Source organism: Oreochromis aureus, linkage group 6, assembly GCF_013358895.1.
Source record: "Oreochromis aureus strain Israel breed Guangdong linkage group 6, ZZ_aureus, whole genome shotgun sequence".
NCBI lineage: Eukaryota > Metazoa > Chordata > Actinopteri > Cichliformes > Cichlidae > Oreochromis > Oreochromis aureus.
In genome coordinates, this window is record NC_052947.1 from 11153435 (window position 1) to 11180819 (window position 27385).

The following is a 27385-nucleotide window of genomic DNA, read 5'->3' on the forward strand; positions in this document are numbered from 1 at the left end:
ATAAAAACACGTTTTAGTGTACGCTCACTTTTTCCTCGGTTATATATTTAAACCCACTCGTTTAGTAAGGTGAACACCGACATGTCTCCTGACTGAAATGATTACAAGCTATTGCGTGATGTTAACCCGGGAGAGAGGGGAGGAGTTGTAGGTGACATTTGTTGGCCAGCCCCCCGTGCGTCTGACGTCATTGACGTGAAACGGGACTGTTTGTTCTGGATTTGGGGCGAGGAAGGTCTGTGAACGCTGACAACCGACTGAAGAAGGTAAAAATATCATTTTTCGTCTTAGCGTGGCTTACGTTCGTACATCAAACGAAAGCTTAAGACCCCGGGGATCAGATAAAACGCTTACAGCGGGCATCGGTGGCGTATTTCCCGCGCGCTCAGTGAGCGCTTCGGGAAGCGGAGCATGAGCTGTCTTCGCAAGGCCTTGCACCGGTTCGGGCACGCGATATAGCTCATTTTTTTAGCTTTTAGGCGCGAGCGACTTGGTGTTGTTGTACATATTCTGCGTTGTGTCTTTCTCCTTTTAACGCTCGCGTGAAGGTCGTTTTTGTAGCAGCGGGCGCTGCGTGTTGTCAGTGTGCACGTTAGCTACATGTCGCTAACATGCTAGCGAGTTAGCTGCTAGGCTGTTTGTTTGTAGCCCCGTAGGCCGTATTCGTGACACAAGTTACGTTCTCTTGGTAGCGTAGTAAAGGCGCTATGGCGCAGAAGCTCATGTGAAATTTGACGTACGTCATTTCGAGAATATCAATCCCGTCCAAGTTGTATTCTGAAACGCAGTTTACGTGCGCAGCTGTCACTTGAGCATAGTGGAAATGGCGATGCGCCGACATGGAAGGTTAGCAAAGGAAAAGCTGTGGAGTAAAGTTGTTTTGCAACAAATTGGGTCGTTTTTATGACATGTTTATGACCCGGTAGATACTAAGTAGTAGCAGTATGTGATACCTTTCGCAGTCTCGTTACGTCTAGTGGCTTTATCGATAGAATATTTGATCTGTTATTGATCAGATTAGCTGCGACACTGCTGCGTTCTTAACGTGCTGTGTATGTTGTGTGTAGTTGTATGCAGTTATGTAGTTTGGAGAATGACTTGGTCTTTCGTGTATTTTCCCGCAACATTTATTTATTTTGTCTCAAGCACTCGCTGCAGTGCTAACTGCTGGCCAGTTAGAATTATTATGCATATATTACACGTCTATATTCATTAATAAGGTAGTTATCAACATGCAATCCACTTAACTGGTAAATGTAGGGAACAGTTATTCACTTATTTAATGTTTGTTTGTTTGTTTTTTTTTTTTTAACTAATCACGGATCTGTAGCTGGAATATGGATCTGTAACGAGTAACAGGCATAGAAAGAGATGTAAATAAAGCTTTTGGTCTTTAGTAGAAGAAACTTGTCAGGTTGATAACAAACTAAATGTTAGCTGTTGTCTCTGATTCATTCATTTTGTCTCGCTGAGAAATTCCTTTGACCTTTGATCTCAGGCGGTACCAAAGGTCATCTGAACCATGCCAAGGTTGTAGGTCAGGCAGAGTTCAGTTTTAATGCAAAAGAGTACCATATTAGCTCCTGTCACCCCATTTGTTCTAAGTTTGCTGTACATAAACAGTAGCACAAAAGACCTATGAAAACATGCATATATAGGGCACCCCTCCCCAAAATCCTGAGAATTAACTTGTTGTTGCGAACCGCTCCATGCACTAGATGTTGACTGGGATAAAGAAGAGTAATGTGCCTGTATCATCCAGATGATGCAGCTGTCTTGGGCTTTCAATTCTGTGTTTTGTGATGTGGAAGTGTTGTTTTCTATTGTGACAGTTTCAATTTTAAAAAAGGGCAGTTTGCATGAACAAAATCCAACAAACTACATAAATTGACTCTAATTCAATTTGTTATCTCGGTCTCTCACAGGTGTGACACTCGACTCTCTGTGTGTTGTGATTTTTGTGCTGCCGCAGCGTGTCACTAACAAACATCCCACATCACCCTGGGAAGTTGCCACCTCCCCAACTGAGATATGATCACACAACTGGTTTAGACCACAGCTGCACAGCTACAAACATGTAAGTCCACCAAAAATAATTGGCCTTTGTGAAAGCAGTTGAGAGAGTTTAATGAGTTTTTCCTGCAAGATAATTACCACAGTTTGGGATTAGAAAGTAAATACACTTAAATTGTATTTTCAGCTTTTAAAAAGTTGCCATTATCACATAACTTTTCCATCAATCCTCCCAGTGTAATTTAAAAAAAAAAAAATCAGACTTTACCAAGGCATTCTTTAACCTGACCCCCAGTTTTATCTTGTGTCTAGCCCAGTTTATAAAACTGGGCCTTGTGTTTAGTTATTATTAATATTACAAAATTTCTGATATTACTAGCAAAAGCTGAGTCTTAGATAAGGTATGCATTTGAAGTTCTGCCTCATCCTGTTGAGCTGTTCAGTCAATTCCTTCTGTAAATATTAGTGCATTTTTGTTGTTTTGCCTAAATTACAAATGCATGATTGAAGATAAAAAAAAAAAAAAATACTCAGAGCTATGGATTTGTTTTGTAGTCTTTGTGCTTTTAGGACAAGTAAATGCCCTGCATTGTTTGTGGATATTTTATAGCTGGTGTGGCATGTAATGTGCTTACACTTTCTGCTTCCATTTGATGGATCAGAAACTTTGCAGGTTAACAGTCATAACGGTATTTGATCTTAAGCAATGATTCAATGTTTATTCTCAGATGCTGGAAACTAAGAGTTTGATGTTGATATGGAATGCATGCTTTTTGTTTGTGCACATAAACACATGTTGAGTCCTCAGTGCCTGATCCCAGTTTTAGCGAAGTACTTTCTAGCACGTGATGACAAAATCAGATACTGAGTTTGAGTCACAGCTTAAAGAGCAGCGAACGTGTCAAAGATGAGATCTTTATTGTTTTCTTGAGCGGGGTGAAAACGACCTTTTGCCAAGTTGCCTGTCTTTCTCACACAGAGACCTTTGGCGATGTACTGTAGAAGAAAATGCTCACACTGGGTTGTGGTCGTGAGACAGATAATTGAGACAGAACGTGTAAAAAGTGTTTTGATCTAGATAGTGGGGTGATAGGAGTTTGGTGTCAGATTCGACATGTGGCAGTAATGCTGAATGTGAGATACCTTCTGAGAAAGTCATGTCAAAATTCTCATAACGGCTGCAGAGATAATGTTTTCCTCTGTGGTTCTTTCAGAGAGTCACGTGAGGAGTGGAATGGCCTGAAGGGGTTCCCCCCGGTCCCACCTGCCCCTGCCAGGTCCAATCTGCCTAAAGTGTCTGCTCAGCCACTTCAGCCCACCTCTGCGATGGGGGACGGACTGGAGGCAGGCAGCAGCCATAACCCTCCCTCCGCCCCACCGCCTATCCCCTTCAACCCTCCACCCCCCGAAACATGGAACCCCTCCAGACCCAAACGACAGACCAACCAGCTGCAGGTAGGACTTTGCTTTGTGAACCATCTCTGCTGGTAAAATGTCAGTTTCACTTATTTAATGTGTGTATAATTTTTTGTTTGTTTGTTTTTGCTCTTTTTCAGTACTTGCAAAAAGTGGTATTGAAGACATTATGGAAACACAATTTTGCATGGCCCTTCCAGGCTCCTGTAGATGCCATCAAACTCAATTTGCCTGTGAGTCGTGTGTGTGTGTGTGTTTCAGTGTGTGTGCAATCAGAGTGGTGCACAAAGACAGCACTGTAACAACTAGTAAATGAATTTAATATGCAAAGTTTCACACAGTAGGACCCGGTGACGGTGGCACCCTGCAGTAAAACATGTCGTTGCCTTTTCTGCTTTTCAGAAAGTGTGTGTGTTTGTTTATTTTTCTTTTCTGCATTTCCTCTTTTGACACTTTGTGACAAGTCACATTGAGTATTTAAGTTAAGTAGGGGAAAAAACTCTGCTGCGATCTTCTGTGGTCTTCTAGTTATGGTTACCAAGGAGACACACATGGTAGTACCTTTAGTCCTGGCACTGACTTTTTGCTGCAGGTGTTGGCTTTTCAGAGGGAGAATGTTAAGGATGCATCTAGGGCTGCAACTGCTATTTTTTTGTTGTTGTTAAATTATGTGCTGTGATTGCAGGGTGATATACTAACAGTGCAGTGATTTAGATACAAAGAAGCAGCCAGTTCATTTCAATAGCAACCAAAATTCTGTCAAGAAAAGCACAAATTAGAGACACCGTGAAGCATATTACAGGGTAAGCACAGATCTGTTCAGCAGTTCAGATCAATGACAGGCAGCCGAAGGAGGATCGTTCTGTTTTTGATGTAAGGGTAACTGATAGAAACTGTCAGGACTGTGTGACATTCTTAGGACTGAAACTCGGGTGGAGTACAGGATTTATCCAGAGGAGAGCTGGATCAAGCCTCCATCTCATTATGAACTATTTCACAATAAACGTGAAATCTGTGAGTAACAGCTGACCCGTGCCATGTGCAGAAGACCACAAAACTTTATTTACCTCAAAATCTTGAGCCTCTGATTTCTTAATTAAGACACTGTTACTGTGCCACATACCTAAAAGCACCCATCAGTCTGGGTTATTTTGTTTCATTGTGATACTTCACAGTAAGTATTCAGTAACCCATAAACTGAGTTCAATCTATAATCCTGAGCAGCTTTCCTGAATTACTTTACATGGTAAATATAATTCTTTAGGATCCTATTAGCATAGTATTTAAATTTGTGCAGGGAATAGCCAGTTTTCTTATGAATGTCATTCCCTTGAGGAACTGGATGAGCTTTAATCTTAATTTTAATGTTTTCTTTCAACTCTCTTAGTTATTCTTCTGTCTGGCTAAAATACTAATACTCGTGTTTCCCTGCTCTTCTTTAAGGACTATTATAAGATCATAAAGAGTCCTATGGACATGGGCACGATTAAAAAACGCCTGGAGAACAACTACTACTGGAATGCCCAGGAGTGTATCCAAGACTTCAACACCATGTTCACAAACTGCTACATCTACAACAAGGTCGGCCACATTAGAAGTTCTGCACACATGGGCACTGAGTGCCTTCACATCCGTGAAGGCACTGTCCTGCTCAGCGACATTAAGAGACATGCATTGTGGCTAATGTGCTCTCCGGTTTTCATCTGTTTGTGTGTTTAGCCCGGGGATGATATTGTCCTAATGGCAGAAGCCTTGGAAAAGCTCTTTCTCCAGAAGATTACGGAGATGCCGCAGGAGGAGACTGAGATTGCTGTGGTTACAAAGGGACGCAGAGGAGGCAGGCAGGACACAGGTATTATTTTAGCATCTTTCATTTATTTTTCTGTGAAGCAGAAGCGTTCTTCTTGCTGCTTTCCCTCAGTAGGAGAGGTACTGTAACTTCATGCCAGAGGATGTGATTCTACTTCCTGGTGTACACTTAAGAATTCATGGAAGAGTTTCCATGCGTCACCAGCAGTGATATGCAAATGCTGCTAATCTAGCCAGCTCAGCTTGTATGTTTGGTTTCGTTGTTGTCTGTTCTCCTCCACCCACTTAATCAGCCACACCTCATATGGAACTTTTATTGGGAAATCGGGTTTTGGTTATGTCATGCCTGTTGGTGATCTGCTTTAAACCTGTTGACCTAATGTTTAGCTATGCTAAAGTTTCATCTTTGTGCTGCTCTCGTGTTCTTCCTTCTAGGTCTGATTTCAAAATCAGATTCAGGACATGACTCATCATCCCCCTCCACCACCCCGCATACACGAGGCTTTTCGTCCCCTTCAACCACTCCACATACCCGTGCTGCACCTGCCCCCCAAGGTTCTCCTGCCTTACCCCTGAGGCTGGACCAGGGGCTGGTCCAGCCTCTGGTCCAACCTCTGGTCCAGCCTCTGGTCCAGCCTCTGGTCCAACCTCTGGTCCAACCTCTGGTCCAGCCCCTGGCTCAGCCTCTGGTCCAGACTCTGGCCCAGCCTCTGGTCCAGACTCTGGCCCAGACTCTAGCCCAACCTCAGCTTCCCCGTGTGCCTCCTACACCCACAAACCATGCGCCCCATCTGGGGCCTCCATTCTCCCTCTCCGCTTCAGACGTCCTGGCCCAGGGAATGACTTCAGTTCCCCCTCCGACTGTGACTCACCCAGGCCTCCATCCTACTGCCCCCATACTGCAAAGTTCCCCTGCTCTCATCAAGGTAAGACGGCACCTGTTGTTACAAAGACACCTGCTGATTTTTTTTTTTTTTTCAGACTGTGACCTCTAAACTCTTCTTTTCCAACAGCAGAAGAAGAGCCAGAAGAGGAAAGCTGATACCACGACACCCACCGCCAACGATCAGCTCAGTGAATCGTCTCCTGTTTCTGCCGAGACCCGGCCACGCAGAGACAGCAGCCGCCCGTCAAAGCAGCCTAAAAGAGAAGCATCACAGCCAGACTCTCAGCATCACCTTGGAGGAGGCTTGGAGATGGGAGAGTCAGGAACACCGAAGCGCCAGGAGCAGTTACGTTGGTGCGCGCGCCTCGTCAGAGAGATGCTGTCTAAGAAACACGTGGCCTATGCCTGGCCTTTTTACAAACCTGTTGATGCAAAAGCTCTCGGTCTCCACGACTACCATGAAATCATCAAGCACCCCATGGATCTCAGCACCATCAAGGTGATTTTATTACAATATGTACAAACCTGTTTTTATAGTTAGGAAGGTTTCAGCCTCAGTCTGCCTGTGATAAAATTTGCTCTTGATACTAAAGTTTTTTGACATTTTGCTGGATTTTTTGTTTAGTTTGCTTTTATTCTTTTTGCCACAAACTTTTAAACAACTGATGAGCCATACAAAAGTCAGACAGTAAATAATAATCAAGAGGATGTAAACTAGGTAACAACCAAATAAATAGTTAAGCATCAGCTTAATAAGTCACCTTTCAAATTGCCAATGTGCATGTCTCGTGTGTCTCTAAATTTGCAGAATTTTGATCTGTACTGTTTTGTTTTTTTTTGTTTTAATCCCCTCCAGAAAAAGCTGGACAACAGACAGTACAGAGATGCTCAAGAATTTGCAGCAGACGTCAGGTTGATGTTCTCAAACTGTTACAAATACAACCCTCCAGACCACGATGTGGTCGCCATGGCGCGCAAATTACAGGTAAACCACACATTTCACACACTATCTTGCAAAACGTAACCAACATTATATAACCTATATGTGCAAAAGTCTTTGGACCGGCCTCTAAATTTGAAGAAAAAAAAAAAAAAAGCACTCAACAAAATCTCATAGAAAAGTTTTGAACAGTCACATAAAGTGCATAACCAGGGGTGCACATAAGTGGCCAGCAGGTGCGCATTCGCTGTCAAAATAAAAGACGCGCACCAGATAAGAAGTTGCAACGCATGTTTGCGTACATATAAAAGGCACTGTTTTTGTCTGCTAGAGTGGGATTTTCACGGCATATTCTGCACCACATCTCTGTGCGTTCATCATTTATTTGAAGCCAGCTCACCTCCTGCAACCACTTTTCCGAGAATACGCGCTTCTTTTGCGATTCGGACTCCCTCTGACATTTCTTTGGAGGTGGAGGAACACCAAAGTAATTGCTTATAGGAGCTTGCTTCTTCGACATTGTCAGGTTTATATTGTTGATTGTCATTTATGCTTAGAAATATTTAACCATATATGCTTAGAGGTAGGGCTGGGCCATATTATACCGTTCACGGTAATACCGGTATAATGTTAGGCAACGATAGGAAAATGAAATATCGCGATAGAATATGGGTCAAAAGCGCATGCGCAATGCCTTTGTTTTCATACGCACATGGCCGATTGTTGAGTGAAACAGATGAACCAGAATTGGTTTGTAAAAATGGTGCCACTTCAGTGATGTGGAACTGGTTTGGTGTTTGTCCGTCAGATACACAACAAAGCACATTTTTTTTGTAGAACATTCAAGTGGCCGTCGTTATTGCCGTATTTGTCGGACTAAGGTGCTCGTAAATCTGGGAGGAATCTGGGTCCTAAACTCCCTCTCTTCAGGTCCCAAAGTCAAACAAACACTGCAGCATCACTAAGAGTTAAAAACGGTCTAAATTCTTTCATCTTTAATAAAATGATCAGCATTGCTGCTTTACCAGGTGTAACTATGAAGTTTAAGATCCAGGCACCCATGAAAACAGAATTTATTACATTTAACGGAGTTAGAAGTTAGCAGGAAGCTAGCGGAAGTTAGCTCGCTAGTTTCGCTAGTTACCTAAGCATGATATAGCATGTTCTGACTGAGAGATTTCTGAAAAAATTCAAACGTACAGCTCTGCTATCACTTCCAACATAAATGAAGACAGGAAGCTACACAGCAGTGACGTTTGTAAGGTTACTGAAGTTGGGCTAGCTGGTATATAATGATGTGCTACGTGATCGCTAGCGACACAGCTATGTTAGCATAACATAAACAGTGAAGCTGGAGGATGAACGCTAACACTTTTCCACTCAATAAAAGTTAACGTGAAGTTTCCTGATGGTTAGAGACAAATGCAATCGCATAGCAGGATGCTGTAAACGGACCAAACTTTAGTCAGGAGAACAACTGAGATAATCCATCTACAATAGAAGGTTAGTCATTAACATACTGCAACAACATGGGAATAGAGAAGCTGTGATAGAATACAGCATTAATGAATCAATGGTACAGAAATGGAGGAAGCAAGAAGAATGAGTTGAATAAAGTTTGATTTATCTGACTGCACCTTATGGTCCGAAAAATATGTATTTGACTTTTTTATTTGGCACACTGCAGTTTAATGTTGCAAAGCAACTCTTTTTAACTTAAGTGGATATTATACATGGTCATGCTCAGGATATGTCAGCCCATTTCTACTGGAAATGCCTTTTGGTTAAACTTTCAGCAAGGAATTTGCATTTGCACTGTTAAGTTTTTATATAGCTTTAATGCACATAAAAAAACAGCTGCTTGTTTAAGTGAAAATAAATGGATGGTGTTTTTTTGCGCTAGTAAAGTTGTGGAGTTGTATTTTGTCTCGCATCAATTATATCGTCAGTTATATCGTTATCGCAAATTTTCAAATATATATCGTGATAAATATTTTTGGCCATATCGCCCTGCCCTACTTAGAGGTGTATAATCGATTGTGTAGTGATAGGAGGGTTGATCCTTAGTAGTCTGCAGAGATTTTGTGTGCATTCCAGAGTGTTCTGGCATTCACACCCACATCCTGGGAGCATGGGAGAGGTCATACCTTCTCTTATTGTTTTGTAGTAGGATAAACATATCTGTATCTGTTTTACTCTAAGTGCCTTTTGTTTAGATGAACTGCTAGACTTCCAGACCAGCAGGTTTAGGGAAGTCGTTTATCGGGTCACACTCTGATCCCACACACACACACTTACACAACACACAGGCAAGGTACTCTTTGTGTGTAGGTAGACGTCATATGTTAATGAACCTATGTATATTCATGTAACCTCAATAAAAGAGCAGTGTTACGGGGGAGCGGATGAGAGAAACTGGGGTCAAGCGAAGGAACGGCGTTGTCCAGTTCTCTCCCGTGCACGAGAAACATAACGAACTTTGCCTACTCGTGTCTTGCTTTTGCTGTGTAATTAAATTGTCTTGAACATTCCAGCGAATAGGTTTAAGCTACAAACCTATCAGACATCTTTAAGAGTTCTAAACAAATGTCTGTCCTTCTCCAGAAAATCTTATGTACGCAAATGCACATTGCAACTTCTTCTCTGGTGCGCATCTTTTATTTTGACAGCGAATGCGCACCTGCAGACCACTTATGTGCACCCCTGTGCATAACCTTCTGTGCCCACACAATTTTGATCTTATTGTACAAAGGTTTGATTGTTAGGTGACATGCTTTGCAGTGTGTGGATGTGGACAATTTCCTCGAGCTGACAGCTTCTCTTGCTGTCCTTCAATCTTACAGGACGTGTTTGAGATGCGTTTCGCCAAAATGCCCGATGACCCAGAGGAGCCAGTCCCTGTTCCCACCCCGTCATCAGCTCTCCACCCTGCCCCCTCCACTCGACAAGTTCCACCTCCTTCTGCTGCCTCGGAAGATGAGAGCTCGAGCTCCTCAGAATCGGAGTCCTCAGGAGGAGACTCGGAACAAGAAAGGAAGCAGCGATTAGCTGAGTTACAGGAACAGGTTAGATGAGGGAAAGTTAAGGGGAGGTTGGCTAATTAGACACAAGAGTTGGGTGGGCCTTGTAGAATGGTCTGATTGAAACACGGCTGAATGCTGGAGAATCAAATGTGCAGTGACTTATCATCTCTTTAACACACAAATGTGTGTGTGTTTCAGCTTAAAGCTGTCCATGAGCAGCTGGCAGCGCTCTCCCAGCCGCAGGTCAGCAAGCCCAAGAAGAAAGAGAGGGAGAAGAAGGAAAAGAAGAAAGAAAAGCACAAGAAAAAAGTGGGAGCAGAGGAACCTGTGGAGACTCTCCCACTTGCAATGCTTCAGGCATCTAAGAAAAGCAAAAGTAGTAAAGAACCTATCAGTGCAAAGAAAGACAGGAAAAAGCCCAGGTAGGTTTTCCAGAAGTAAAACTCTTAAGACAGGTTATTGTACCTGCACTGCCTGGAGCTCATCTAAGAACTTCTCATTCACAGTAAAAAAGAAGGAGTTAAAAATCCCCGGCCTGCTGTGCCTCCTCAGCCTGGGCCGACCCCTCTCGTCCCTTCGGCCTCTCTTGAAGATGTTGACATTGGTACGTTAATTAAAGAACATATGATTGAGTTTTTTGGGGCGGCACGGTGGTTAGCACTGTTGCCGCACAGCAAGAAGGTCCTGAGTTCAATTCCACCATCAGGCTGGGGTCTTTCTGTGTGGAGTTTGCATGTTCTCCCCGTGTTTGCGTGGGTTCCCTCCGGGTACTCCGGCTTCCTCCCACCGTCCAAAGACATGCAGCTTGTGGGGATAGGTTAATTGGATAATCGAAATTGTCACTAGGTGTGAATGTGCGAGTGAATGTGAGTGTGAATGGTTGTCTGTCCCTGTGTGTTGGCCCTGCGACAGACTGGCGACCTGTCCAGGGTGTACCCCGCCTCTCGCCCTATGACAGCTGGGATAGGCTCCAGCGCCCCCCGCGACCCTGAAAAGGATAAGCGGAAGTGAAAGGATGGATGGATGGATGATTGAGTTTTGTTGATATGCATGCCTGGGACTATTGTAAACCTATTGTAATGCGTCCTCCTCCAGACATGTCTGCTGACAGGTGCAAGCCAATGTCGTATGAGGAGAAGCGCCAGCTGAGCCTGGATATCAATAAGTTGCCCGGAGACAAGCTGGGCCGTGTCGTGCACATAATCCAAACCCGTGAGCCGTCGCTGAAAAACTCCAATCCAGATGAGATTGAGATTGACTTTGAGACGCTGAAGCCCTCCACGCTGAGAGAGCTAGAGAAGTATGTCTCAAGCTGCCTCAGGAAGAAGAAAAAACCATCAGGTAGGCTTTTTGCACATTTAATACCTTTTTTAAAACACTTTCACATAAGGTTCGTAATTCCAAAGATTCTCATGTGAGCTCTTGTTTTTAAGTCTTTGTTCCCCATGCTTTCCATTTAACGTTATCTGGGTACAGTCTTACTTTCACATATTGACAGTTTTTTTTAGAAGAAGTGTCACTGCTTCTGTTATTATTGGATTATGTGAACAATATTCTGTTTAATCTCTGAACGCTGTGGCTCCTTTTCGCAGCAGAGAAGCCTCTGGAAATTCCAAATGTGACAAAGATGAAGACGGGATCCTCATCTTCAGGCAGCAGTGAATCCTCAGATAGTGAAGACTCTGACAGTGGTAACATACACTCGGCAGTCTGCACCAGCAGAGTCCTAGGTTTTGTCTTTAACATGTTATATTTCTTCATTTCATATTGTGCTGTCTGTACAGGGCTGGTTCCCAAGCAACCGAAGAAGACTTCAACTAACAAGGACACCAAGAGACCGCAGCACCAGTCCACCGGTAGTGGAGTGGGCCCAGTCACTTCTCAGCCTCAGTCACAGTTTCAGTCACAGCTTCAGTCACAGCTTCAGCTTCAGCCTCAGCTTCAGCTTCAGCTTCAACCTCAGCTTCAACCTCAGACACAGCCTCAGGTGGTCCAGTCCAAACCACCATATATCCCCCCTCCAGCTATTTCCCTCCCTGTCCCTGTCCCCTCTCTGGATTCCTCCCAGCTATTGGCCTCAGGATTTGACCCTCTGGCCCACTTCATGAATTCTCACCTGACGCAGTCCAACACAGAGCCTAATGCAACCATTACTACTGCCAGTGCTCCTGTTGCCTCTGGCCTCCTCAATACCAACGCGCCCACCAACCAGACGCCTTCTGAGACGCACCCTTTCCTAAACCAACATCCCATCATCCCTTCTCCAGGTACGTCCACCAGAACAGGACTCTGCTAACAACTCTGTATTCACTTCATCAAGAGCCAATAAAAGGTGGATTTTTATGCTTTCCCGTATTTTGGCCATCTATGTACTGTTACACTGATGCATCCTCAAACACAACTCTGGAGTAATGAGTTCAGTGTCTGTCCAAGAACTACATGCGTGTTAAAAGCTTCAGACTGTCATGCTGTTCAAATAATCTGTTCAAGGCACTTTTTTCTCCCATACTCTTAGCTCTGATGTTACTGAGAGTGGAGCAAGAGGTCACACCCAACTACTCTTTGTGTTATCAGTGGGCAGCCAATCGGAGCAAAGCTTCCTTAACGGGAGAGCAAAGGGAATTATATTGGGATGTTTCAGAGGATGGACTCAGCCAGATAAATGAGGATCATTTTATACCAGTTATTCTTTAGGTATCAGCTTGAAGTGTGCATAATAGGTCTCCTTTATTGTGACAGTACATCTTTTAATAGCGGGACATAATTATATGTTTATCACCAAAAAATGACTGTTCCATTTATTCAGAACACAGCTGCCGTCTTCTGTTACAACTTAACAGTTCATTGTTAATTGTTCAGACTGCTTGCTTCGTCTGGTTAAGCAGTCAAAATAAGTAAAATCACTGCTATAAAAATTTAGATTCTAAACTTCTGAAACTGTCCATAGTGTTTTTCTTCTTCATAGTGATGTACGATTTTCAAATTGATACCATAGGTACAGCTACTAAAAATCTTAGACAAGTTCGAACCTCAGTGACCTCGACCTCAAGGTCAACGAGGTCCACTTTTCTGAAAATCACCATGGATTTTTAAATTTACACCATAGGTGCATCTACTAGGAGAATAAGGAGTGGGGGCAGCAGTATTTTTGATCTGGCTGGAAGGCAGGAGCTAGGTTTTATCTGTAATGAGCAACACTATTAACTGTAAATGTTTTCAAGCTGGAGTCTCATGTCAGCTACACAAAACACACATCAGCGCTTACTAGTCTGGACTTTCTTCTTGTTCCTCTTGGAGTTCTGCTCTTTCAGCAGCAGCTCTGTTTAATGCAGTTTCCTCTTCTCTAACTTCTCCTCCAGTATCGCTTCTGTTTCAACGATAAATGGCTGAATTATTCCAAAGTGACATGCTGCCATTGCGTAGTGTCTAGTAGTTTAAAGTGTTTGAGTAAGGCAAGGAAGGAAGAGCAGATAATTACATTTGCAAGGTTGTTGTGTGTTGTTTTTTTAATATGTCTGTAATCTGTATGTAGAGAAATGGTGAAATATTTCAGTCTAATGAGAGGTGAAGCTTAAAGAGCTGGAGTGCTCATGATATACACATCCTCCTGTTTCCTGTGTTCTTTACATTCATACCTTTCCCATTCTTCTCTCCTATGTTTACAGCAATCCATAATGCTCTTCCCCAGCAACCATCAAGACCTAGCAACCGTGCAGCGCCACTTCCACCCAAACCTGCACAGCCTCCTCCATCCTCCCTCCCTTCAATGCCTCCAGCTTCCTCACCTCAGCTTCAGCCCTCGCTTCCTCTCACCCTCCCCCCGCAGCCTGTCCCCCGCCCTCGCGTCCCATCACCGCCATCCCACGGCATCCTGGGCACCCTCTCGGCGCAGCCTCCCCAAGCCCTGCTGGAGGACGACGAGGAGCCAACGCCCACCAGCTCTGAGACCCCACCGCTCAGCCAGGTCCACAGCCTCCTGCAGTCACTTCAGCCCAGAGCCACCACGCAAACGCTGCACACACATTCTCCCGTGCAGCTGGGGCCGCCACTGCACGCGCAGGTCATGACAACAGCCGCCCCCGTTCTGACGCAGAGACACAGCTCAGGCCAAGCGCACATGCAGCAGTCGTTCCCGCATACGCACACGTCAACGCCGCAGCAGCAGCAGAAGGGCGGGGTCCTGCAGCAGAAGGTACAGCAGCTGCAACAGCACCAACAGCAGCCATCGCCACAAAGCAAAGTGGAGCCTTTCACAACAGGTAAGGTGTCTTAATGCCTCATGGTCACACACATTCATATAGCTGCACCGCTGACAGCTGCTTCTTTCCAATCAAGTTCCCTCCACTGCTGTCGACAGACTGAGCAGATGACAAACAGACCTAGACCATAGATATTACCACAGTTCATTTATGTTGGTCAGCTTTCATGAGGGCAGCCCATTCGCAGTCTTTGTCAGTGAACTGTACCATGTAAAACTTATCCCAGCATATTGTGTCATACCTGCACTTGGCCATAGTGTGGAGCAAAATCTCTGTCTTTTAAAACATTGCTACATGTTGCAAGGCGTCTGTCATGTGACCTGTGGTCACAGCTGAAAAAGCTTCTCTTTGGGAGAACAGAACATGAGGCTGCTCCTGTTGCATAACAACACAGTAAAACAATACTTAAAAGTAAAAGTTACAAATCACTGCACATTGTGTAATGTTGACCCTAATGCTTGGTAGTGATTAGACATAATCACTGTAGGCACACACTAAATGAGGCATTTAATTAAATGATGGGACACTGATCACTCTCGTTTTTGCAGGTTGCCCCTCTCCGCTGATGATGCACTCTCCTCCGATGCCTGCGTTCCATTCAATGGGACAACAGTCGCCTCCACAGACCAAGAAGCATGTAAGGGATTTAGCATTGACTTTGTACTGGTTGTCTGTCTGGATTGGACTGTAAGCTAATGCCTCTCCTCATCTTATGTTTAAATGTGTATTTTGAACGAGTGAGTACAAACAAGTGCAATTATCAGTTTAAATGTTAAAAAGAAGCAATTTGACAAAAGTGGTTGTTCATCCTGTGTAGGAGCAGAGGTCAAACATGGGGATCAATGAAGAGAAGCTTTCCCAGTCACCAGTGCTGCCCCCCTCGCCCTTCAGCCCAGGCGTTCGTCAGGATGTACACAAACCAGACAACAAACACAGTGAGTGCAAAAGTGTGTTTGTGTCTGTTTTACAATCCAGTCGTATGTGAATAAAAAGAATCATACATTTACCTGCAGGTAACTTTTTCCATTTTTTTGTTGTGCTCAAACCTCTTGTTGCAGTGGTCCCTCGTTTATTGAGTTACATTCTAAAAATAACTTGCGATAGGTGAAATCCGCGAAGTAGCCAGCTTTATTTTTTGCAGTTATTATAGATGTGTTAAGGCTGTAAAACCCCTCACTACACACTTTATACACTTTTCTCAGACAGGCATGAACATTTTCACACTTTTCTCTCTTGGTTAAACACTCTCAAAGTTTAAACTTTCGTAGAAATACAAGTCCAGTATTATAGAATGAAACCAAAGATCAAACCCTGTTTGATGCGAGAGAATTCAATATTAATGAATATTATCAATGGTACGGAGGTAGAGGAAGCAAGAAGAATGAGTTGAGTAAAGTTTGACTTATCTGACTGTTTTGTTTTCCTTAATGCGCCTTATATACCAGTGTCCCTTATGGTCCGAAACATACGGTAACTTCTACCAGAAGTCCTTCTTTTTGTGCGATGGTTAGCATCTTCCTCTGCCTTTTGGGTGCTACTGCAGGTGCCTTTGACGCTGCAAAACGTTTCGTCAACATTGTTGTGTTTGTTGGGGAGAAAACCTACAAACACAGTACAGCACTTCAGTGTCACACTGCTAGTCATCGAAGATTTATGTAAATTTGACAAGGTTAACACAGTCAGTACTGGACAGGAGACACGGCACGAGATTGATTGACAATGGTCTACAATGCACTGTTTAAAAAAAAAAGCATGCAAAATTGCACACACACCAAAAAAATAAATGCGCAAACAGCGAGGCCACGAAAGGTGAACTGTATTATAGCGAGGGACCGCTGTATATATTGAATCCAGAAGGCTTTTGTATGCATTCTCCCACAGTTCCCTATAGCCAGCTTATGGAAGCATTATTAAGTCAAGTGTTGTTTTCATTGCAAAATATTTTAACAGCTGTTCAGGACTAATATCTGTCCAAACGAACACATCAGTAAATAATACGACTATTCAGCGTGTGCAACATGCACATGGAGGTAGTAGCATTATGATAACATTACATGGTCAGCAACGCCTGTCATTTGTTCGAGACGTGAACAGTCAGACAAAGGTGGGTTTCTGTCATTTCCAAAATCTTCAATTTTCCCACCAAAACCACAATCTAATCCTGGAGATTCCAAATGACAAGTTTCCCAGCTAAAACTCGCAAATGTTGTTGGATTTCAAAAATGGAAATTAGTGTCGATGTGGCTTAAAGTGTATAGTATATAGAGTTAATCTTTCTTTGTCTCTCACAGGGTTAGATATAAAGCCGATGGATGGTTCTCGTCCCATTTCGCATTTGGCAGACTCGCCTGCACCACCCTGCTCCCAGCAGGACAACAAAATCAAGCAGGAACCCAAAACTCCCATCGCTCCCAAGAAGGCACAGGTGTGTAGAAGCCTGAGATGAGAAAATAATTTCATAAGCCACATTAAACCAGACTGTCCTTCCTGGTTTCTTTTTTCTGTCCTTCATTTTGGCCTTTTTTTAAACTTGACCTGGTCTTTCTGCTTGTTTCTTTTCTTTTTATAGGACGTCAAGATAAAGAACATGGGCTCTTGGGCCAGCCTGGCTCAAAAGTCCCAGTCCACACCGGCGTTCTCAGTGCGCTCTTCAAGCGACAGCTTTGAAAGATACAAGCAGGTCGCGAGAGAGAAGGAGGAGAGAGAGAGACAGCTGAAAGCACAGGCTGAACAGGCTAGGAGGGAGCAAGAGAAGCTACGGTGAGTGGGAGGTTAGCAGGTAATGTGTAACAAGGGAAATGCGTCAGAAGCTGTAATCCTATTATAATTTAGCTTGACTTAAACAGTCATAAATATCGCACTCATCACCACTTTATTGCTTTTGCTCATTTGATGGTTTAGTATCATACAGTAGAGCAGGGTGATATGACCAAAAATATTTATCACGATATACATTTGAAAATTTGTGATAACGATATAACTGACGATATAACTGACGATATAATTGACACTAGACAAAATACTTTACAACTCCACAACTTTATCAGTGGAAAAAAAAAACCCCATCAATGTATTTTAACTTAAAACAAGTAGCTGTTTTTTATGTGCATTAAAGTTATATAAAAATTTAACAGTGCAAATGCAAATTCCTTGCTGACAGTTTAACCAAAAGGCATTTCCAGTGGAAATTGGCCGACATATCCTCAGCATAACCATGTATAATATCCACAAAACTTAAAAAGAGGTTATACACACACAATACGGTAATATTATGTTGAAGCACAGTACGTATCACTCCGCGAGGCTCCTGCCTATGATAGCCGTAATTCTCCGACAATCCAATCAAGCGGTGTTTGATTGTGCATGCGCGTTTTACCCATATTCTATCGCGATATTTCATTTTCTTATCATTGCCTAACATTATACCGGTATTACCGCGAACGGTATGATATGGCCCAGCTCTATCACACAGCTTAGGCTACGTTCACACTGCAGGTCTTAATGCTCAATTCCGATTTTTTTGATCAAATCCGATTTTTTTTTTTTGTCTGCTTGTTCACACTACAAATAAAATGCGACAGCAAACACGCTCTAGTGTGAACGCTCAAAGCAGACCGCATGCGCAAAAGAAGACGTCACACACAACGCGCTCTGTTTAGACCCAGAGCAAACAATATTGTTTGACTGATGGCCCTTAATATAAAGACTTCGGACTGTACGTTTCCCAATTTTTGCTTTAAGTTATTTTGTTATTTACATAATAATGTAAATAACCTAATAATTATCCTTATTGCTGTTTTAGAGGAGCAGTGCTTCAAAGGATAGAATTTGCAGATTATACAGTACAAATAAAATGTCCACGTTGTCTTCCCAACAGTTTCACTGACATCTACACTGGATGGCCAGGAAGCGTTTGCGATGTCTTCTCCGGCGCTGATAATTGGCGTCTGTCTTGTGTCAGTGACGTAAAAGACGGATTTAATGCGACATGACCGTTCAAACAGCAGTCACTTTCTAAAACATCGGATTCAGTACCACATACGAAAGTGACCCAGATTGGATTTGAAAATATCGGATTTGTGCCGTTCACACAGTCTTACCATGATCGGATATGGGTCGCATAGGGTCAAAAAAATCGGATTTGATGCGCTTTCGCCTGCAGTGTGAACGTAGCCTTAGTATCCTGCCGGCTGATGTAAATGTCAGACATTTCCGCCAAACTTACAAGTCAACTGTGAGTAAGTGTGAACTCTCACACTTTGATGTGAAACCTTGAAAGTGGGTAGCTCCGGTTGTGAATCAGCTGCTATGTTTTGGGTCGGTTTTCCCAGAATACTGAAACGACTACAAAGCATGAGCTGCACGAAAGGTACAAGGAAGAAAGTCTAATTTTAATCAAAATCAATAAAAACTAGTTTTATAAATATGGGACAGTGTACATTGCACTGCTTTATCTTGTCTTAAGACATTGCAGGGATTGAACGTGTAGTTAAACTGACAGAAAGTCGAGTTTCACTCACTTAACATCAAAGTGGGTTGTATGTGACCCTCGATGCAAAACGAGGTTTACGTACAACTGGACTAAAGAATCTGCTGTTGGTTAGGTTGTATTTGAGTGTGACCTTGATGGGAATCATTTATGGACATCATGCAGTGCTGACTGCCAGCTGTCTCACTTTTTGTTTGCTTGTTGTCGCAGCCGTGATGACAAGGACACGGCGGAGCCGTTTCGGCGAGTGCCAGATGACGACCGCCGTCGCCCAAATCAGCAGTCGCCGCATGCTCCAGTTCCTCCAGCTTCGACTCCTCCCACTCACTCTCCGCAGGCCCCACCTACACAATCACAAGCCCCCCCACCCACCTCCGCTTCACAGAACACGCTCAACCAGGACAGGGCGACAGCACGGCGCGAGGCGCAGGAGAGGCGCAGGAGAGAGGCGGTATGGGAGAGAAAAGGGGGGGGGGGGGGTTTATTTTATGAATTTCTTTTTAGAATCGACCTTTAATGCTGCTTCTCGTCCTCTGGTTCCTCCGCAGATGGCAGACACCATTGACATCAATTTCCAGAGCGACCTGATGGCAATTTTTGAAGAGAATCTGTTCTGAGAGGAAGAAGAGGCACGAGAGCAGGACCCCATAGACTCACAAGAAGCAGATTTGCAGATCGCTTCCAAACACCCGTGCTGTGACGCACATGGTCGCTGCTTACACAAATGCACACATCTGCATACACAGACTCAGTACTAACTGTCCCTTTCTCTCAGCAGTTGAAACAGCTGGTTTGTGTCGTGAATGAGAGATGAGGGGAAGTGAAATTAAAATAACAAGCCCCCCTTTTGTTTGTTTTTTTTTTTTGTTTTTGTTTTTGTTTGTCCCCCCCCTTCCCCGCCTTGGTGTTTCTGGTTGTAGGTTCTTGATCACCATGGCCAACAGGTCCAAATGGTTGCCCCCCCACCCCATATGAGGATATGATGAAAAGGAGGGAACTGAGCGTCTGTATTTAAAGAAAAAAAAACAGTAAAAAGCATGTATGAAAAGATGGGGTTAAAAAACACACACAGATGAATGAATAATAATGCTTTTATTTTTCTCTCTGAATCTTGTCTCTTATTTTATTTTGGATTTTTTTTTTTTTTTTTTTTTTTTTTTTTTAAACAGGGAGGGTTGGGCCGGGGTGCTCACGTTTGCCAGGTTGAGCGGTCATCTGTTGTTTCTTCTTAAGGCACAGTGGGGACGGGGGAAAACCCCCCGCCATGGCTCCATTCAAACACTTTTTCTAAGACCTTTACGTCCTTCAGCTTCTCTCTCTCCAGTTACCAACAGAAGAGGTTGAAGAGAGCAGCAAGGAAAGAGCCAGTCACAACATTTAAACAAAATTTCAACGTGTCCTTCGCCTTAGTGCTCCGGCCTGTAAACTAATGATTGCACCCCACAAATTATACATATTATATATATAAATAGAAACAAATACGTATAAATATAGATATATAAATATATATATTCTATACGATGAAAAGTCAACAGGAAAGAGGAAGATGAGAAGGATTTGGATTGCGGGGAGCAAAGCTCGTCTCGGTGTTCATCTCTGAGCTCTGGTTTTGATTTTGTAGAAATTACTGTAAAGAAGAAGAAAAACTTTTTTATGATTCTATTGAAAAGATTGTTTTCCTCTCTTTATTCTCTCTCACACACACCTTTTTTCTCTCTCTCCTCTGGTTTTGTTTTTCTTTCTCAACTCTATGCCAAAACCAATCTATCGAGTGCTGAAACGTCATTCACTTTCTTTCTTTTTTTTTTTTTTTTTTTTTTTTAACGTGTACTTCTTTTCACTTTATATGAAAGGTTTTGTTTTTACTGCTATTTAATTTTCCTGTCCCCCCCCCCTTTTTTTTTTTTAAACCATGCAGTAGTTTGCTCTGTACTAGTTTGAAGCGGTTCCACCAATCATCTTATGTGACTACTTTAGTAGCCCCCTCCCATCATGCTCCAGTTGTTCGATAAATCCGCTCTTGACTCATTGATTACTTGCGTTCTTTTATGGATTTGTTATTTTTTTTCATCATGTTCATGTTTTTAGTCTCTTTGCCGTCTCATCTCCCACTATCTCGTTCCCAGCTTCTGCAGTCTGTATAATAGGTTCTGATTCTGTCGTTTTTAGCTCTTATTTTTGAGATGTTTTTATCGTCCACGGTAACAGTTTTGGGATGTTGTGTGCCATTGTGTTTGGAAACTGAGCTTCTTCTTTTTTTTTTTTTTTCCCTCCCCCCAACTGTCTGTAGGTTGGCCCACTGATCCGTGAGTGTTTCTGACTCTATAATCACGTCGTCTTCTTCTTCTTCTCCTTTTTTTTTTTTTTTTTTAATGTTCTACTTCCTTTCCGTTTTCATATTTAACTGTTTTTAAGTTTCTTTTCCCTTTGCTATTTTTTTTTCTTTTACCCAGAACAATGTGTTGGTATGTTGGTGAGTGAGGCATTGAGGTCAATAGATTCATCTTGTTCAGATTATGGAGTACAACATCTTTTTTTGTTTGTTTGTTTTTTTTTTAAGAAAAGTATTAAAATAATATTTAAAAAAAATATTTGGCTGTTCATTGGTCTTATGGGTTGAGTCTACAAACAACAAGTGAACTTCAGTTATCCACTGTCTGCCAAGGGGGGGGGCTGTTCCATCATTTTGCTCACTGAAGAGTCATTGTTACAGTACAGCTGCACTCTGTGCACGTCCTGGATGGTACTTTACATGTGCTTTAATGTCCTGAAGTATGCAGACTTCATGCTTTGGCCTAGTTACCGCATTCCAGACGTCTGTTTGACCTCTTATCTGGGTGGGGTGAGGGAAAGGTTCCCCTCTGGACAGGTCGCAAAGCCAACGCAGATAGACTGTTTTGTTCACACCAACCTGTAGCAGTTCTAAAATTCTTATTCTTTTAAAAATATGGGAACTTTTTTTGTCATGCTAATCAGGTATTGTCTGATGATGATAAACATAACACCTGTTACGAGACTCAGCTGTGATGACTGGCAGCTGTGATGCTTGTGTCAGGGCAGAGCTATTTTCTTTACTATTGCAAAAAGGCGAGGTTTGTCTTGAGCTTGCTCAACCTGAATATTCAGTAGAGACTAAGCAGTGCAGACACGGGCCATGCTAGCGTCTGATGTCCAAGCTGTTAGCTTGCACTGCTAAACTGCTAAGAGAACACTTGCATTACCATTCAGGAGAGAGGAATGTGAGTGATGCTGCATTTTTTTTTTTTTTTGCTATTATAAATCCATTTATAATAGCAAAATATAAATGCATTTGTATTTCATAATGAAAGACTCCACTTGAGGCTCAAACCAGTGTAGTGATCAACCTGCAGATGCTTAGTACAGCGTTAACAACAGTGTTCCCAACAGTGAGACACTGAAAGGAGGGTTTGAAGCAGAACTGTCTAAAACTGAATGTTTATATTAGCCTAATGCTGGAGTGTCTGTCCTACTTATTTCAGTTGTTGAAAATTGCATAGTGAAATTTAAATAATAAACAGACCAGAACCTTAAAGCAGGCACAGTCACACTTATATACAAACAAAAAGAATGACTGTGGCTAATTTCTGCCAACTACTGTCACCTCTTCTTCAGCACTCATGGTTCAGACCACAACCATTGTGTAGAACAGGGGTCCCCAATCTCGGTCCACGAGGGCCGGTGTCCCTGCAGGTTTTAGATCTCCCCCTGGGTCAACACACCTGAATAACATGATTAGCTCATTACCAGGCCTCTGGAGAACTTCAAGACATGTTGAGGAGGTAATTTATCCATTTAAATCAGCTGTGATGGATCAAGGACACATCTAAAACCTGCAGGGACACTCGTGGACTGAGATTGGGGACCCCTGGTGTAGAAGTTGGCCTTCAATTTTATTTCAACAGCACACGTGACTCAACAAAACTGGTAAAGTCTTTCCACATACATGTTAAAACCTGTCAAGTACTCAAAAATGCATTTGTCGAGGTTGCTGTCATGCAAGGTGACAACAACACATTTTCTTATGATCACTTGCACAAATGCACAGAAACACAAGTGAAAACCTTAGCAGCCATCCTGTCTCAACTGTTTAAAAATCAAGCAATAATACATTTTTGCTGTTTTAGTTCTGTGAATGTGAAAGCCAGAGAAACTTTATTGCCAAGTAAAAGTATTTACTCACCAATCCAAATCACTGAATTCACATCTTCCAATCTCTTTGATGATCACAGGTGTATAAATCAAGTATATGTATAGAATCACCTAGGCATGCAGACTGCTTCTGCAAACATTTGTGAAAGAATGGGTCGCTCTGAGGAGCTCAGTGAATTGCAGCATGGTACCGTGATAGGATCGCAGCAAGTCCAGTCATGAAATTTCTTCACTACTAAATATTCCACAGTCAACTGTCAGTGGTATTTTAACAATATGGAAGTGATAGGTTACAAAAAGTCAGAGACATAGTACACAGAGGTTGCACACATCACTAAAGATTTTCAAACCGTGCGTAGAGAGCTTCATGAAATGGGTTTCTATGGGCAAGCGGAGTTTGGCTCTGCCCCTTAGTACCAGTGAAAGGAACTCTTCGTTCTTCAGGATACAAAGAATTTCATGCCCCCAACTCATTTCAACCATGTGCAGTGGTACAGTACACAAGACAACGCTCCTCCAAGACCATGGTGCTACATATAAGGGACAATCAACACAGGCCTACACAAAGTGCAAGTGTGCAAAAAACAAAAACACCAGACAGAACAGAACGATGCAGACACAACAGTGTACTTCATGTATGAAGATGTGCATGTGTGTGTATGAGATTGTGCAGATAAGTGCTTGAGGTAGTGATGTGTATGAAGGTATGCATGTGTGTCAGTCCAGTCACTGAGTGTTCAGGAGTCTGACGGCTTGGGAGAAGAAACTGTTTCGCAGTCAGGGCCCGAATGATCTGGTACCTCTTGGCAGAAGGCAGCAGGGTGAAGAGTGTGTGTGAGTGCATGGGGTCCTCCACAATGCTGGTGGCTTTGTGGATGCAGCAGGTGCGATAGGTGTCTGTGATGGAGGGAAGACGGGCTCCAATGATCTTCTCAGCTGTTCTCACTATCCGTTGTAGGGTATTGTGATCCAGTATGGTGCAGTTACCATACCAGACAGTGATGCAGCTGCTCGGTGGTGAGAATGTTGGGAGATGGGCTTTACTCAGGTCCCGTGGGAAGTAGAGACGCTGTTGGGCTTTCTTACTTATGGAGCTGGCGTTGAGGGTTCAGGTAAGGTTCTCCGCCAGAACACCAAGGAATTTGGTGCTCTTGATGACCTCCACAGAAGATCCATGTTGCAACACGACTGCACACCGGTGCACAAAGACATGGATGAGCAAGGTTGGTGTGGAAGAACTTGACTGGCCAGCACAGAGTCTTGACCTTAACCTGTAGAACACCTTTGGGATGAATTACAGCAGAGACTGCAAGCCAGGCCTTCTCATCCAGCATCACTGTCTGACCTCACAAATGCACATCTGGAAGAATGGCCATTCGCAGTGTAGACCGCAGATGCAAACTGTGCTACTTTTAGTTGTTTCCTTGGAACAAGGGGTCATTGCAGCAGGTAGCTGCACTTCCTGACACAACTTAATTTAGTTTGTCCTTTAACTACTACTCTATGGCATGACAACAAAACTATAAACTGAATACACACAGGGAGATGGTTTTAGTGTGTTTAAGAAGGTGTTAAATGAGTCTAAATTAGTTTTTATAGCACAACAACTTGTGATTTACACCTCTTAAAGGTTACAGCTATGTCTACGACAGAGCCAGCGTTCAAACACTTCTGCTCTACAGTTTAAATCAAGCCCCGGCCCTCCAATACCACACATCTGAAGACTTTGTGTGGATAAAATAATGTAGACAGTTTTATTTAAACTGTATCCTAAATCTAGTCTCCCGTGGCCTTGAGCAGCTGATAAACCTGCTGCTGCAAGGATCTGCTTTGTTTCTTTATCATACTGAGCAGGGAGAAGGCTTTTCCTGTCCTCTGCATATTTGACTTTCAAATCATTGTTTTGCATAGCTTTTAAATGGTTTGAATTAAATTCAGGGTGGGACAGAAACCAACGCATTTCCAAATACTCTACTTGGAAGAGAGGGCAGTGAGTGTAAATGCAGGAAAACTGACAAGTTGATCCTTGAATTACCTGTGAGAGGATGACAAGAGGCTAGCATAAAAATAAGGGATGCTCAGGACAAACTGTGTGCACCTCCAGATAAGCAGGAGTGAAAGTGAGGATCTTGAAAAGACAGTCTTGGAGTGTTAGTAAATATATAAATGAAAGTGGAATGGCAAGAGCTCTTTTCTACTACATGTGGCAACACATTCTAAGAACCTGAGTCAGTCAGGCAAGCTGCATGTTGTCACAGACAAGTCATGTGATCCACTCATGAACCAGAGAACCACAGCCCTTTGCATTTTTGTCTCTTCTGCTCAAGTGCACATTTTTATGTTGTCTGCAAAAGATGAAACACGTTTACTCACCATGTTTAGGCACAAGTTTACTTTTACATTTGATTTAGTGCTGTTTTGCAAAACCTTTGCACGATATTCTTAAGGCATCTTGAAAGAAGTGTTTCCCCAGACTTTCCCTTGGCCCAGTGAAACAGGGCCCTTTGTACTGTCAAGCACTTGTAACTGATTATATGTACACTCACCGACTGTGGCTCGGGTGGTAGAGTGGGTCATCTACCAATTGGAAGGTCGGTGGTTCTGCCTTCAAAACAATAAATTTTTCATGGCACAGATTCAACAATGTGCTGGAAAAGATTCCACAGAGGTTTGGTCCATATTGAGACAATACTATCACACATCTGCTGCAGACTTGTTGGCTGTACATCCATGATGCTAATCTCTCGTTCCACCACATTCCAAAGGTGCTCTATGAGATTGAGATCTGGCATATATGGAGGCCATGTGACTACAGTAAACTAATTTTCAAGAAAGCAGTTTAGATGATCTGAGCTTTGTGACACGGTGCATTATCCAGCTGTGAGCAGCCATTAAGAAGATGCCTAGTTTGTGGTCATTAAGCGAGGGAAATGGTCAGCATTTAAATGATGCTCAGTTGATACTATTGGGCCCAAAGTGTGCCAAGAAAATATCCCCCACACCATCCATGTTTCATATTTCAGAAACTGAGACTCATCAGACCAGGAAACCTTTTTACAGTCTTCCATGTCCAGTTTTGGTGAGCTTATATGAATTGTGCCCTCAGTTTCCTGTTTCCTGTAGGGTGAGAGACAGGGCACATGCAAAGAACATGCAAACTCTTTACAGAGAGACGTTGGCCTTGGTCTGATGGTGAAATTGACCTTCTTCTTGCTGTGAGGCAACCGTGCTAACCACTGCTCCACCGTGCTGCTCTTACCAAAATTTTCTGTCTGAAATCAACAAGGCATTTTCACCCAGAGAGCCGTCATTCACTGAAAACAGCGAACAATAGAGCGTGAACTCAACATCAAACCTTTGATGTTTGATGACTAAAGCTGATGATCACAGAATTGTTTCCTTTGCAAGGAAAAAGCACTTCACGACATCTAGCAAAGTCAGGAACACAAAGCCAGGAACAAAGCCTACAACAAAACACTTGATTTAAACACACAGGGTGTTCCTAAAGTTCAGACCAAAGTTGAAACTTGAGAACACCAAGTTCAGGTCAGACCTCATATTTAGAACGATGAAGGGAAAAAAAGTGTTAAGATGCAAAAGAGGAGATGACTATCTAAAGCACACCACATCCTTTCCCAAATATGGTGGAAGAAGCGCGATAGCGTGATGACTGACGGTAGAACTGAGTCTGCGGTGGTTACTAACGATGTGGCACAGATAGAAGCAGCAGCATGAATTCAGAAGAGTGTACAGCTTCGATTCAATCCCGTGCTGCAAAACAGACGGGTTAATTTCCTTGACCTGACCTCAGTCCAGCTAACCGTGCTTTCACATGAAGAAGAAAAAGTAAAACCAGAGACCCACAAACAACTGTCTACTGAACACAGCCACAGTAAAGCCCTGGTAAGACAACGAGGGAGACTTCTGGTGAAGTTTGGGGTTTCCAGATTTCCCCATTTTTAATGACTTCAGTTTATCCGATTAGTTTGGGGCCTGTAATTCCTAAACAATTCATGTAATACTTGTGTCAAAGCTGTTGATTGATCAAAACTGTTCAAAGTCTGTACTTTAATCGCAAAGTTGTATTTCACAAAACACCTGTCATGTTTTTAGAGGAAATATGCTACATTTGCATGTAAGGGGCATGTGTGATCTAGCGCGGGGGTGGGGATTTACAAATATTCAGCACACAACTTCTACCCCACATGTATGGTTTCCTCCCCCACACCCATATTGAGTAAGAACTGCCTCGGTCTTCCCGTTAATGACATTAAAAGAGCTCAGGCTTGGAAATCAATTACAAGGGAAGTCATTGGGACATCAAGGGTCTACCAAAATTGACGCCAGATGACAATAAACAAGTCCATATGAGATTTATGG

General features: G+C 42.9%; 1 protein-coding gene across 4 annotated transcripts; it reads left to right on the forward strand.

Moving 5' to 3' along the window:
- The first annotated feature begins 196 nt into the window (after window positions 1–196).
- On the forward strand, window positions 197–21424 carry LOC116327578 (bromodomain-containing protein 4-like). 4 transcript variants are annotated; one of them, XM_039613823.1, is made up of 22 exons: window positions 197–266; window positions 1926–2077; window positions 3228–3468; window positions 3570–3662; window positions 4873–5010; window positions 5149–5281; window positions 5674–6164; window positions 6252–6623; window positions 6981–7109; window positions 9908–10129; window positions 10286–10509; window positions 10594–10691; window positions 11183–11428; window positions 11680–11778; window positions 11872–12354; window positions 13753–14346; window positions 14895–14983; window positions 15164–15281; window positions 16638–16771; window positions 16916–17106; window positions 19046–19286; window positions 19384–21424. In XM_039613823.1, exons 3-22 carry the CDS (start codon window positions 3340–3342, stop codon window positions 19450–19452), a joined length of 4293 nt encoding a protein of 1430 aa, XP_039469757.1. In that variant the 5' UTR covers window positions 197–266; window positions 1926–2077; window positions 3228–3339; the 3' UTR covers window positions 19453–21424. The 4 variants fall into 4 exon arrangements, with proteins under 4 accessions (XP_039469757.1, XP_039469758.1, XP_031605048.2 ...); XM_039613824.1 differs by having other exon boundaries at window positions 11683–11778; XM_031749188.2 differs by having other exon boundaries at window positions 6255–6623.
- The last annotated feature ends 5961 nt before the right edge of the window (window positions 21425–27385 follow it).